The following is a 15016-nucleotide window of genomic DNA, read 5'->3' on the forward strand; positions in this document are numbered from 1 at the left end:
TTTTTTACCAAGACAGCTATATGTGAGAAAGTCACATGGCAGATCCTACTATTATTCAGGGTACATTTCGATAAGAATGTTGTAAAACTGCATACCCATGGCACCTTGGTCATAACAGGGGTATAAAATGTAAATAAAATGGTTATAAAGCCATTTGTAACCTAAACCTGAGAAACAGGCACAGGACTAAAAAGTGTGATCTATACCACAGTGTTTCTGCATGCCTTGTGCTTTCTGCTTGAAACCGCATCTGGTTTAGACATAGTAAGGAGGAGATATGGATAATAACTGAGTGTGAGTAATCTTTGCATTTGGTCTTTGAAATACAAGATCAGCTTTCCTAAGCATTAGGTTTTGTTTGCCATTCTCCAATCACTTGTTTCTATTAATTTTTTTTTTCTTGATGCACTTAATGCCTTGTTGGATTTCAGCTGAAATAATCTGCCTTGTATATTGCACACCATTTACCAGGAACCTGCTGGGTTACCTTCAAGACAAGTGCTGTTCTTCATTTCTTAATTAAATCACCAACAATTCCATTGTAGTCGTACATGTAATATATTATTTGCAAACCTTTGCCAGATTATTTTCAGTGAGTAGCTGAAATAGTAGTTTGTTTTATGTTTCTGCAGTATGATGGCTTTTACTTGTGTCACACATACACTGTTAAACTTCAGTCAGTTCTAGTTTACTTATGATGAAGTGATACTCATTTTTTTCTCTTTTATTCACTTTAAAAGAAGACATTTTCAAATAGATCTGGTTTAAGAGTAATTTTTCTCTGATATTTTTAGATGTGTTTAATTATGAACATATGCTATGGAGCTCAATCTTCTAAACATTCTCTAATCCAAACACAAAATACAGTGGGAAAGCACATCTCAATGTTTGATATCTTTGTCTCCATTCAGTTTTACTATTGCAATTTCAAAGTTAAAGGAACAGAATTGCTCTTACCATGACACATATCCCTGTCTTGATCCTCATCCACTGCACTATTCTGTAATAGTTCTAAATTCTCCTTGTTCATCCTTTCTAGTCAGCATCATAGTAGAAATTTCTCTTACACCCTTGATGTCCATTGCAAGTGTCATAGAATCATAGAATCAACCAGGTTGGAAGAGACCTCCAAGATCATCCAGTCCAACCTATCACACAGCCCTATCCAATCAACTAGACCATGGCACTAAGTGCCTCAGCCAGGCTTTTCTTGAACACCTCCAGGGACAGTGACTCCACCAACTCCCTGGGCAGCCCATTCCAATGCCAATCACTCTCTCTGGCAACAACTTCCTCCTAACATCCAGCCTAGACCTTCCCCTGGCACAACTTGAGACTGTGTCCCCTTGTTCTGTTGCTGCTTGCATAGGAAAAGAGACCAACCCTCACCTGGCTACAGCCTCCCTTCAGGTAGTTGTAGACAGCAATGAGGTCACCCCTGAGCCTCCTCTTCTCCAGGCTAAACAACCCCAGCTCCCTCAGCCTCTCCTCATAGGGCTGTGCTCCAGGCCTACACAAGAAACACAAACCCCTGGCGTTTGTTTATTTGACTTCACTTAATTTCTAAATTCCTTAAAATAGTTTTCCATACAAATACCCTATTTATTTTTACATGTCCTCTAATGATACATCACTAAAAAAACCCAAACCAAATCCACAAGTAATTTTTCACAAGGGAATAAATACGTTTTTATGGCAACATGTACAGTTGTAAGCTTGACAGGCTTAATTGCTTGAAAAATGTATGGTGTTTTTCTGTGATTCATCCTATTTTTGTCAGTGTATCTCCCTTCTGACACTTCAAGAAAACTTGAATGCAGGTTTCAACACAGTGTTAAGCATCTTTCTAGAGTGTGACATAACAAACTTGCTACCACAGGGAGGAAAAAAAAAAAGGCTTGCTGCCAACAAACACAGTTTGTTTCTGTAGACCTTGCAATTCTTAAATTTGTGGTTTCTCTTGGTCTTACATAAAAAAATGCAGATGAACATTCAGGGGAAGAAATTTCCCATTTTGTTTTATAATGAACTTGGACTGTAGTCCTTACCTATTCCCTCTACTCCGTGTTCTTTATACGCTGTTTTCTCACCAACGAATGCGAAGAAATAGATGTCCTGCAGGGCTTTTAAATTTAGAGGATGGAGTAGAAATTGGTGGTACTTGAAGCATATAAATAAATAAAACATGGTTTAGTGAGGAGTAGCTGGAGCATCTGAGAGTGTGCTAACTCAGTCCTGGAGTCTGTTGGTATTTGAATGCATCCTGCGCATAAATGTAAGGCTCTTGCCTCCTTAATTATAGTGAACATATTTTGTAATGGTTCTATTGATCTTTTGTAAGCAATGTTGATCTTATAGGAAGGGTAGGTGGAGCAGCTAAATAATAGCATGCCCTGCTTTTTAGCAGGGTAGCAGCCCTGGGGAGTTTCTTAAACAAAAATATTTGTGTAATTGGCGTGGCATGCGTTTTCAGTATTCTAAAAAGTAAGTGAATGTGGTTCTCAATTTCATGACTTGGACTGTTATCAGCTTCTGTCATTCACAGGAAATTACATCCTAAAATCTCAATAGATAACATGTAGCTGCTGAAAAAGCTAGTGAAATGAGGTAATGCTATGTGGGCAGTACAGATTGTCTTTGATTAAATACAGATTGAATGTAGCATGTGGAAGAACTTTTGTCAACCACTGAAAATTGTCATTACATAATTAAAATTAAAGAAATGTCTTCCTGGATTGAATGACTTTCTTTTTTCCCATTTCTCTCTTTATTTTTTCCCTGTTTCTCTATTCCCCCCCGCCCCCCCATTTCTGTCTTTATTTTCCCCCATTTCTGTCTTTATTTTCCCCCATTTCTGTCTTTATTTTCCCCCATTTCTGTCTTTATTTTCCCCCATTTCTGTCTTTATTTTCCCCCATTTCTGTCTTTATTTTCCCCCATTTCTGTCTTTATTTTCCCCCATTTCTGTCTTTATTTTCCCCCATTTCTGTCTTTATTTTCCCCCATTTCTGTCTTTATTTTCCCCCATTTCTGTCTTTATTTTCCCCCATTTCTGTCTTTATTTTCCCCCATTTCTGTCTTTATTTTCCCCCATTTCTGTCTTTATTTTCCCCCCTTTCTGTCTTTATTTTCCCCCATTTCTGTCTTTATTTTCCCCCATTTCTGTCTTTATTTTCCCCCATTTCTGTCTTTATTTTCCCCCATTTCTGTCTTTATTTTCCCCCATTTCTGTCTTTATTTTCCCCCATTTCTGTCTTTATTTTCCCCCATTTCTGTCTTTATTTTCCCCCATTTCTGTCTTTATTTTCCCCCATTTCTGTCTTTATTTTCCCCCATTTCTGTCTTTATTTTCCCCCATTTCTGTCTTTATTTTCCCCCATTTCTGTCTTTATTTTCCCCCATTTCTGTCTTTATTTTCCCCCATTTCTGTCTTTATTTTCCCCCATTTCTGTCTTTATTTTCCCCCATTTCTGTCTTTATTTTCCCCCATTTCTGTCTTTATTTTCCCCCATTTCTGTCTTTATTTTCCCCCATTTCTGTCTTTATTTTCCCCCATTTCTGTCTTTATTTTCCCCCATTTCTGTCTTTATTTTCCCCCATTTCTGTCTTTATTTTCCCCCATTTCTGTCTTTATTTTCCCCCATTTCTGTCTTTATTTTCCCCCATTTCTGTCTTTATTTTCCCCCATTTCTGTCTTTATTTTCCCCCATTTCTGTCTTTATTTTCCCCCATTTCTGTCTTTATTTTCCCCCATTTCTGTCTTTATTTTCCCCCATTTCTGTCTTTATTTTCCCCCATTTCTGTCTTTATTTTCCCCCATTTCTGTCTTTATTTTCCCCCATTTCTGTCTTTATTTTCCCCCATTTCTGTCTTTATTTTCCCCCATTTCTGTCTTTATTTTCCCCCATTTCTGTCTTTATTTTCCCCCATTTCTGTCTTTATTTTCCCCCATTTCTGTCTTTATTTTCCCCCATTTCTGTCTTTATTTTCCCCCATTTCTGTCTTTATTTTCCCCCATTTCTGTCTTTATTTTCCCCCATTTCTGTCTTTATTTTCCCCCATTTCTGTCTTTATTTTCCCCCCGTTTCTCTCATTTTTTCCCTGTTTCTCTCTTTATTCCCCCCCATTTATCTCATTTTTCCCCCCATTTCTCTCTTTATCCCCCCCGTTTCTCTCATTTTTCCCCCCATTTCTCTCTTTATCCCCCCCCGTTTCTCTCTTTATCCCCCCCCGTTTCTCTCTTTATCCCCCCCCGTTTCTCTCTTTATCCCCCCCCCGTTTCTCTCTTTATCCCCCCCCCGTTTCTCTCTTTATCCCCCCCCGTTTCTCTCTTTATCCCCCCCCGTTTCTCTCTTTATCCCCCCCCGTTTCTCTCTTTATCCCCCCCCGTTTCTCTCTTTATCCCCCCCCGTTTCTCTCTTTATCCCCCCCCGTTTCTCTCTTTATCCCCCCCCATTTCTCTCTTTATCCCCCCCCATTTCTCTCTTTATCCCCCCCCATTTCTCTCTTTATCCCCCCCCCATTTCTCTCTTTATCCCCCCCCATTTCTCTCTTTATCCCCCCCCATTTCTCTCTTTATCCCCCCCCATTTCTCTCTTTATCCCCCCCCATTTCTCTCTTTATCCCCTCACCCATTTCTCTCTTTATTCCCCACTCCATTTCTCTCTTTATTCCCCCCTCTGTTTCTCTCTTTATTTTTCTGTTTCCTCCTCATATCCAGCCTATACCTCTCACTGCCCCGAACACAGTCTCAAGTTGTGCCAGGGGTTATATAGGCTGGATGTTAGGAGGAAGTTTCTCCCAGAGGGAGTGATTTGCCATTGGAATGGGCTGCCCAGGGAGATGGTGGAGTTGCTGTCCCTGGAGGTGTTCAAGCAAAGCCTGGCTGAGGCACTTAGTGCCATGGTCTAGTTGACTGGATTGGGCTGTGTGATAGGTTGGACTGGATGATCTTGGAGGTCTCTTCCAACCTGCTTGATTCTGTGAATGCTGACAAGAAAATCTCTACTCTTGATTAGAGAAACTGTTCTTTGTATTAAGCTATTTTTAATTACTCATTAGATATAATAGCTAATTCAGAGATACAAACACTTCAGCTCTGTAATTTTTTTCCTAGTTTTGGACTATTTTTCTTACTTAAATGAAGTTTGCAAATGCAAGCTGACAGCATAAACTGTATGAAGTATCTCATTCTAAGAGACACACACACACAATCTTTCGGACATTACTTCCAAGGGGTAGTTTTGCATAATTGAGTGAAGTTGGACAGAGTATTTGATAATAAGTGTAAAGGTCAAAAGCATGGGAGGAAGAAATATCATCCTCTTGCAAACAAAAAGCCTGGGTGCATTGTGTTAAATATGCATCACTGGATGAGCAAATGAATTGTGTGGGATCTGACAAGTTCCCAGCATTATCTAATGGTATTTTAAACCCCCATATTCAATTTTGATTTTTTTTTTCCCTTCAGAAATACTGTTTGTTACAGTTTAGCAGGTCCTTCAGAGAAATTACATACCCTTCAGGAAAAATGAGCAGTTAGACAAGTATATTTGCTTATTCAGTTGAGGCCTTTGAATTCATCCTGTCTCTCTCACATGCTAGAAAAGCATCAGCAGCATTTCAAAAGAAAGCTTGTAGTTTTCCAATGCTGCTGTAAAAAAGTGTTGTTTCCTGGAGAGAACATAGAACCTAAGGGTCATATTCAGTGACCTGTCATGCATAACAATACTCTACTGAAGCTGGTAAATAAATTTCCAGGCATATTTATAATTGTGATGTATTCTTAGCTTATATAGACACAACACCTTGAGTCCTGTGTCCAGTTCTAGGCTCCTTAATTCAGGAGAGATGTTGAGATAGTGGAATATGTCCAGAGAAGGGCGACAAAGCTGTTGAGAGGCCTGGAGCACAGCCCTGTGAGGAGAGGCTGAGGGAGCTGAGGGTGTTTAGCCTGGAGAAGAGAAGGCTTAGGGGTGACCTCATTGCTGTCTGCAACTACCTGGCTGTAGCCAGGTGGGGGTTGATCTCTTCTGCCAGGCAACCAGCAACAGAAGAAGGGGACACAGTCTCAGGTTGTGCCAGGGGAGGTCCAGTCTGGATGTTAGGAGGAAGTTGTTGCCAGAGAGTGATTGGCATTGGAATGGGCTGCCCAGGGAGGTGGTGGAGTTACCGTCCCTGGAAGTGTTCATGCAAAGCCTGTCTGAGGCACTTAGCACCATAGTCTAGTTGATTGGACAGGGCTGTGTGGTAGGTTGGAGTGGATGACTTTGGAGATCTCTTCCAACCTGCTTGATTCTATGAACTAAATATTCCATATCACAAGAAAAAATGCTGTGAAACCCCAACAGACATTAAGTATGTAGACTGAGAATCAAGATAGCATTTTAGGAGGTACTTAATCTGGATTTGGCAAGGACTCAATTCTGAATGAGCAAGGATTTTTCTGTGCCTTATGTTGTTTTTTTCTTCAGTGAAACTCATTATTTGTAATCACCTTGAGCTGTGAGTAGCTGACTAGTTTCTCACAATCATTTGACAGTTAAATTTAGTGCAACTCAAGCCAGCAAAGGTGTCAGTATTCTTCTCACAACTGTGCTTGAAATCCTCATGTGATAATTTCTTATTTGGATGGAAAAAAAACACATTATGAGGTATGTTTCTAGAGAGTCTTCAGGCTTGCTCCTGTCACTCAATTTCTCCTTGATTACTTGGAGGGTTCTCTTTTATGTTGCTGTTTCCTCTGAAGTGTGCTGTTATTTTCACCATCTAGTATTTTGTGGGGGTTTTGTGGGTTTATTTATGATGTCTTCTATACAAAACTAATTTATTAATAATGGTTATATAAAATTAAACAAGGGGGAAATATTTTACAGTAGTGCAATGAGGCAAAATAGTCCTAAAAACTCTGCAGAAATTTTGCTTTCCAGTCAAGCTGCTGATTAAACTTGGAAACACAGCAGAATCCATAGCTGCAAATTTCTTGCAGAGGTAGCTTAGTGCTTTACTGTTTCATTTCTATTTCATTCATCCTTTTTTTCTCTGCTTTTTTTCTTTCTTTGATTTTGTTTTGTTTTGTTTAGTTTAGTAATCTGATTCCCAGAATTTTCTGGCAAATGACTGTTGTGGAGGCAGGGAATTAATGTGGCTGAGGCAGGGAATTAATGTGGCTGAGTCAGGAATTTTATACAAAAATAGAGTTATTTTATTTTCCCCAAAGCCCGCCCCCAAAACTATGGATACAGAAATTAATTTAGTTTTAATTACCAGATTCAGCTCGTTTGAGAATATCTACAGGATGCCATCGATAATCTGACTATTTCAGAAGTCAGAAGTTGGAAAAGGCTTTAGCTATTAATGAATAGCATTTCCCACTTAATAATAAAGCTGAGCCAAAATAACTCATGGTCAGGCTGACTGGTCCTGTGGCCTGTCCCTCTTGCTCTCTTTCAGAAGCTGCAGGAGGGTCGTTAAGAGGTATTCAGGTCTGCATGAAAGGTGTTAATGGGTGAAGCAATCCTTTGGAACACCTCTTTCTGTATCCAGGCTATGTGAGGGCGGGGGGGGGGGGGGGGGGGGGGGGGGGGGGGGGGGGGGGGGGGGGGGGGGGGGGGGGAAGAAGTCTCAGGCAGGCAGGAACCCCAAAGGCGGGAAGTCCCCCAATATTTATCCCCTTTCTACACAAAGAGCAGAGTTACCACTTCCTAGGCGCGAAGGGCACAGCCAATCCCAGCCCGATTCCAGCGTTCCCTCATTTAGGAAGGACCCTTTGCTCTCCCCCTTCACGCCTGTAGGGCAAGCCGGGGGGACTGAACCAGGAGGCTTTTCCTCTCCCATTCAAGCCACAGAGGGAGAGGAATTTAGGGGTTTACAGGACTCCAGGACAATGACCACTGAGCATGCCCAGGTCAGCTCAAAAATGCATTTCATGTGCATTGGGCTTACAGTACCTCTCATTGGAGGGGTGGAATAGTCTTCCTTTACACAATAGTTTGTCAAATTGGTGTAGAGGTTACTGGTATGTGCAACACAGATCTCTAGGAAACCTACATCTGCCATTTTCTCACCTTTGTACAGGGAGACATTAGCGCAGTTATCTCACACCCTCCACTCCCCCACTTCCCATCCCCTTCCTTCCCCCATGCACTATTTATTATATTACCAAAAGTTCTCAACAAACCCCATTTGGCAACAACTTTTACTGCAAAGTCGACTAAAAAACCAGTATGGAACAGCACGAAAATACAGTTCAATATCTTAAAGTGTGAATTAGGAACCTTTAGGCTGAGTATGAGGACTTGCCATTTGTGGAAATATAAACTGAGAGCCTATTTTAACTGACAATATTTTGCTTCTCTCACATAGATGTTTTTACAGTTGGATAAAAAAAAATGTATTTCTAAGAGGATCTCTCCTACCTGTACTAGAATGTGAGATTTGGTAATAGGAAGCAGTAAAAATTCATATTTCATTTCTCATTTTCTTTCCAGTCTGAAGTTACATAGGCTTTCTAGTTAATATACTTTCTGATCTTTTCTTGAGAAATAAAACTGTTACAGGATATTTGCCTTTTGCTGCTCTGGTGTCTGGGCAATAAAAATTGCAGATTAAACATTTCACTTTTTAAATATTGAGTTTCTCATGATTTTGCAGTTGGTTATTTGACAGAATCACAGAATTTCTTAGATTGGAAAAGACCTTCAAGATCATCGAGTCCAATCATTAGTTTCACACTGACAAGTCCTTGACTAAACCAAGTCCCTCAGAACAATGTATCTTTAAATACCGTACTTCAGGGTAAAGTATGAAGGGCCAGTATTGTTGTTTAATACAATTACTTCCATGGATGGTTTTCCTTTTAATTATATTTTTTTTCTATATAGAAAGCACTGCATTGATCTTCAGCTTTGTAAAAACATTTAACAAAATCAATTTGGAATAAAATGAAACTTTAATTGTTGCTTATCTTAACCAGATAAACAAGGGTTCTGCTGATCATGATTAATTATCAGCAGTCTGAGTTAAGAATTCCTTTTAATCTCCTAATATTGCTATTCCAAAACATGATTAGATATTTTCTTGGGGGGAAAGGTGTGTAAAGGTGTGTATACATATATGTGTGTATGTGTATGTATAAATACACATGTATGTGTGTATATATATACACATGTGTGTGTGCATGTGTATGTACATATATGTAAATGACTAAGATACAGTTATTTACTTAACAGGCAGTACTGAAAGGGAGCTTTATGTACATGTGTGTGCATACACATGTATGTAAATGTCTAAGATACAGTCATTTACTTCACAGGCAATACTGATGAGGGATTTATATACATGTGTGTATACACATATATGTAAATTACTAAAATACAGTCATTTACTTCACAGGCAGTGCTGATGGGGGATTTATATACATGTGTGTGTATACACATATATGTAAATGTCTAAGATACAGTCATTTACTTCACAGGCAATACTGATGAGGGATTTATATACATGTGTGTGTATATACACACATACATGTGTGTATACACATATATGTAAATGTCTAAGATACAGTCATTTACTTCACAGGCAATGCTGATGGGGGATTTATATACATGTGTGTATATACAGACATGCATGTGTGTATACACATAGGTAAAGGACTAAGGTACAGTCATTTACTTCACAGGCAATGCTGATGGGGGATTTATATACATATACACACACATATGTGTGTGTATATATATGCATATAAATCACCCCATCAGCATTGCCTGTGAAGTAAATGGCTGTATCGTAGTTGATATATGTGAGGTACTTTCAGCTGGGGGTTAACGTTTTGCTGTATCTCATTTCGCTCAAAGGACAGGAACTCGGTAGCTGCCTTTGTGATTTTCCATGAGGCCAGCACAAATTGAAGTCAATCTCAACACAAACAGTGAATCTTTCTATGACTGAGGGTTTCTTCTGTGGTTGAAGGTGACTAAATCAATTTCATACTATTGGAAGAAACAGGAGACAATTCAGAAGAACCGAAATCAGATCATTATAAACAGAGAAGTGCTTAATGCAAGGTTAAGCACTTACGTAAGTGTTTGTCATAATAGGGCATAAAATGTGCAGAGATAATAAAATTAAAAATCCAACATCAAAAGGGTCCAGAATTCATCCTATGAACTCCAAAAAGGTTTTAAGTCTTTTTGTAATGTCAGGTGGTCTGCTCTTTACTTGAGAATGTACTTTTAATTAGAGGTCACACCACTGTAGTAACTGAGTGAATCACAAGTGCTCAAAAAAGAAATCCTCACAGATTTATAGAATAATGCTTATTTTCAGGAATCTTAATGATATGTGAAAGCAGGTGGAAAATTAATGTAGTTCACTTTACATCTGGGAAAAATGAAATTTGTGTGCTGTGTAGAACTGAGTAGAAAATGGATGAAAAAATGCTATTATACTCTGCTCACACCCTTCGACTGGGACATTTCTTTTTCTGTAATGGATGTTTCTAAAGCCTTCTCTTCTCCCCCTGTTCCCTTCATAGAGGACATTATATATTTATTCTTTCTCACCTCTCTTTTTGTCAAAACAATTGTATTTTTGTTTTTCCAGTGGTTGTCTCTTGGTTCAAGCTTTGTCCTCTGGCAGTTGCCGCAGCAGTCTACATTTTCAGACATTTCAGATGCACATTTGTGGTGCTGCTTCTATTGCTGCTGCCTCACTGTGCTGAATTTTGAAAGGGCACTTTAGAAATATAGTGAGTAAAAAAATACACTTCTTTCTTTCACCTTTATTTTTTTTCACTGAAAGTATGAATGAGTGAAAATTTATTTTAACCAAAATAATTTCATCCCAGTACCTGTCGCAGTACCTGCGCTCTGGACAAGATCTGACCTATCATATTACATGATCTTCAGTTAGAGCAAAAACTCTACCTCTAAAAGATTAGGACAAACATATTGTGTATGTGTTTCACCTAGTTTTGGTGATGTGGAGTTTTTAATATCTTTGTTATCAGCCTTTGTTATCTGTGGTATAATTGACCAGGGGCTGTATTCTGTCTTTGCATTTTGTGCATCTTGATGGTCTTTATTTTCTTCTCCCCCTGTGCATTTAGACATACCAATTTAGACAAGAATATTGCATATGTATCACCTGGTTTTGGTGGTGTGGAGTTTTTAGTATCTCGGTTTTCAGCCTCTGTAATCTGTGGTTTAATTGCCTGCTGGACCAGGGGCTGTATTCCATCTTTGCATTTCATGCATCTTTGTGGTCTTTATTTTCTTCTCCCCCTGCGCACTTAGACATACCAATTTAGACAAACATATTGCATATGTATCACCTGGTTTTGGTGGTGTGGAGTTTTTAGTATCTTGGTTTTCAGCCTTTGTAATCTGTGGTTTAATTGCCTACTAGACCAGGGACTGTATTCCATCTTTGCATTTTGTACATTGTGATGGTCTTTTTTTTCTTCTTCCCCTGTGTGTTTAGACATACCAATTTAGACAAACATATTGCATATGTATCACCTGGGTTTGGTGGGGTGGAGTTTTTAGTATCTTGGTTTTCAGCCTTTGTAATCTGTGGTTTAATTGCCTACTGGACCAGGGGCTATATTCCATCTTTGCATTTTGTGCATCTTGATGGTCTTTTTTTTCTTCTCCCCCTGTGCATTTAGACATACCAAATCTTATTTTACATTTCAATGAATTCAGTTGACAGCTGAAGTAAAGTAGTTGTTGTTTCTTTGCTATTTCTGTAGTTCTGAATTGTTAATTTTCATCTAGGAGGTAAAGTGCGTGGACTTGATTTTTTTTTTTCCTGAGGTACTGTTATGAAGCAACAACTGAGCAGTGCATATAACTGATCACACAGTAAGGTTTCTGACAGAGCTTTTAAATTAGGCTACTCGATAGCTGTTTTGAAATAGAAAACAAAGTACAGAATAATTTCATATTATGCAATTTGGACAAACATTTTGAACTCTTAAGTAGGAGAAACAGCATCGTGTAAAATGTTCCATTCCTCTCTAAGACTGTAATCTTAATTACAACCCCACTGAAAGTCACATTAGGCTGTGTTTCAATGCGAGTAGCTATTCCCTGTCACTGTCTTTGACGCTTCAGCTGAAGTAGTTTTACCGAGTCATCCGGTGTGCAGCGTATGAGTGGCTCTGATAAGACTTCTTCCTTGTAAGGATGAAATCGAAAAATCGATGTCAGATGGAAATCAAAGTTCTCAAAGTTTGAAGGATTGATGGAAAGAGATTTTAATGAGTGCAAATTTCAAGCTTTACCTTTATAAATTTGGCAGAAAGGGCAAGCATGAAATGCCTGGGTGCAGATGTCTGGGAGAGATGTTTGAAAATAAGGAAGTTTTAAAAACTGTTTAAATGAAAATCAGGAGTAACATTTTGATGGAATGAAAGGAATTTTTTTTTTCCTTCATATTTTACCTGAAAAGGTAACTCAGATTTTGAGGAAATGAAGTAAATGCCTGTACCTTTGTGAAACTGGATGATAACCACATTCCAATTACCTCTCAGTAATAAGAATCATAAAACTTAATTGCTTCTATTCAAGTGGCTATTTCTTCTAATTTAAAATAAATAAAAAATTCCATCACCCAGAAAGAGGGTTACAGAAGACACTGCCAAGTTGACTGATTAAGGTAAAAGACCCAAACAAGGTAGAAAAAAGTGCTTTTGAGGGATGAAGAAATGTAACTTGCTTTTTGGCTTATTTTTTTGTTTGTTTCATTTCAGTGTGACATTGCACAAAATATTCTGTAAGCTAAGATAAATTTTGTTAGTACTTAATCACAGCCCTACAGAAACCATTTTAATTGTCAGTACTGTTCATTCATATCTTTAAATACAAACTTCATTTTTCACTAAGAATTGTATTCTGACTTTTTCCCTGTTGAACCCAGTCCAATTATACAATGCTAAAGGTTATATACTTGTGCCGTGTATTGGGTACTGTCACATAAGGAGCTAATTTTAAACTATGTTGGGCAAATTATTCTAGTGAAAATGAAAGCAGCTACTCTTTTTTGATTTAACAGTTTCAAACAAAAAAAAAAAAGTAATGAAAACAATAGAGTGAAATCAATTGCAGGCTTATTCATTATAACAGTTGGATTCCGTAGTTACTGATTCTAAACCTGAGATTTGGCTTTTTCATGTATTTACTCTGAAGCAAAAATGCAATTTAGAAACAAATGAAGGAAAAGAGATTGAAAAAAATATTGCAATGAGAAACTTTTTGGAGAAAGTTATATCCCTACTCACGGAGGAACTTGGTCCTTCTGTTATGTTGTTTTCTTTCAGTAGCTATTGCATAGCAAACATGTAGCCTTATGGTGTTTTTTCAGAAATCTCTGATGAAGATGTCCCTTTTTCACATGAACTTGGGCAACAGACATGCCTGTTTTTCATGAAGTACAAAGACTTCACAGGTAGAGTTTGAAAACACACTGCATGACACAGGCATAGTCTTTTTCCAGGTGTGATTTTTGAGAAGAGCCATTTCGTACTCATATGTATGAAGCTAAAACTGGAATGAGGAGTCTTCATCCCTGCAGATGCCCTAAACTTGTCTAGACAAAGCCACAAACAATCTTGTCTTGCTCTGAAGTTAGCCTCTGCCTTGAATGGTTAAATTAGATAATTTCCCAAGTTTCCTTTCAACTTAAATTATTTTGCAGTCTTAAACTGAACTGTATTTAAAATTTGGCATAATGGCTCTGCTTAGGTGTGCTAGTTTGAGCCTAGCTGGGATATTTTAGTGAGAAGAATTAGATTATAGGCTGTGAAAAGGAAGCAATGGTGATGTCTACTTCACTTATAGGCTCGCTGAGATGTATGAAGACAAGAACACAAACATAGCTAAGGGAGTTGCTCTTGGGCTTTGGCTGCATGCACTTCTCTCTCTAACCTTCTAACTAATCCATCTACTTCCTAACTCCTCTGGCCAATCCTCCAAACTCACCTTGAACATAAGGCAAAGTCTGGGATAAAGTAGAGTGGTGGAAAGGAGGTGCAAGGGTGGTTGGGAGCCCCTCCTGGAGACTCTGGTTTCTGGGAAAGCTGTTGTGTTTCTGTATTACTTTTTAACTTCTCTGTTCCTGTCTATAGCTGTATATATTGTAAATACCTGCTTGTATATTGTGCTAAGCTGTAAACATAAAGCTTCATTCTTTAATTTCTAGCTCAGCTGAGTCTAGTCTGGGTGATTTTCTTAAGGGGGGGGCAGGCAGCAGGTAACACCCAAACCATCGAATTAGGCTGCATCTTCCTGGCGTTATGTCAGCATGCCCCCACTGATGGCCATAGCTGAGTATATAGTGCTTTAGCTCTGACAGCTCAGATGTCTAAAAACCATTGAAGATAAATATGGTATCTCTCCCTGGGCATCCCAGAACCTTTTGCTCTATAGTGACCCAATCAGAGATTTCCTTCCTTTTCTTTGTTACCTTTTACATTTCCATCTCCTTGAGAAAAATGTTCTTGCAGTCGACAGGTTGCAATTTTCAGTGGAGGCTGGCTTCAGCTAATTACATGTGTTTGTAGTGTTGAGTATATATGTGGTAGGCTTATTGTAGAAGAAAAAGAAAAAAGAAAAAGAAACCTACAAGAAATTGTATGCTTTTTGCTTTTACTTATTAGAAATATAATTATTGGGGAAAGATAAATACTTTTAGAGAATAATTTCCAAAAGCTGTGATCACAAATACAATAGCAGTTACAGGTGTCTTAAAAAAAGAGAAGTCTATCCTGCCTTTGAATTTTGTGTCTTGTTTAGCTGTCATGGTTGTGAGTTGTTAGCAGAGGAGTTAACTGGAAAAGAAAAGGCGTATGCTTAGAAAGGTCTTTAGTAGGTATGAAACAGTTCTTAGTGAACACCAAGAAAGCCTGACCCTCCACTTTTTCCTCTACTACCCATGCTCCACCATCTTTCCTTAGCCATAAAAAGAGGCTTTGCCAGCCACTCTAAATGAGGAGCCAAGCATGACAGCTCAGCTG

The 15016-nt window shown here is 38.6% G+C and overlaps 1 protein-coding gene across 5 annotated transcripts in view; it reads left to right on the plus strand.

The window, feature by feature from the left end:
* PCDH9 (protocadherin 9) overlaps positions 1–15016 on the plus strand; it is a 991969-nt gene that overhangs the window by 370792 nt on the left and 606161 nt on the right. The window contains exon 3 of one of the 5 annotated variants that reach the window (XM_064174251.1): positions 13366–13446. The exons of the other annotated variants lie outside the window; for them this stretch is intronic. Within the exon in view, the coding sequence (XP_064030321.1) occupies positions 13366–13431 (66 nt within the window). The 3' untranslated portion in view covers positions 13432–13446. Of the gene's footprint in view, positions 1–13365; positions 13447–15016 lie in introns of those variants that run through there. 5 annotated transcript variants of the gene reach the window in all.

Source organism: Pogoniulus pusillus, chromosome 3 (genome assembly GCF_015220805.1).
Source record: "Pogoniulus pusillus isolate bPogPus1 chromosome 3, bPogPus1.pri, whole genome shotgun sequence".
Lineage (NCBI taxonomy): Eukaryota > Metazoa > Chordata > Aves > Piciformes > Lybiidae > Pogoniulus > Pogoniulus pusillus.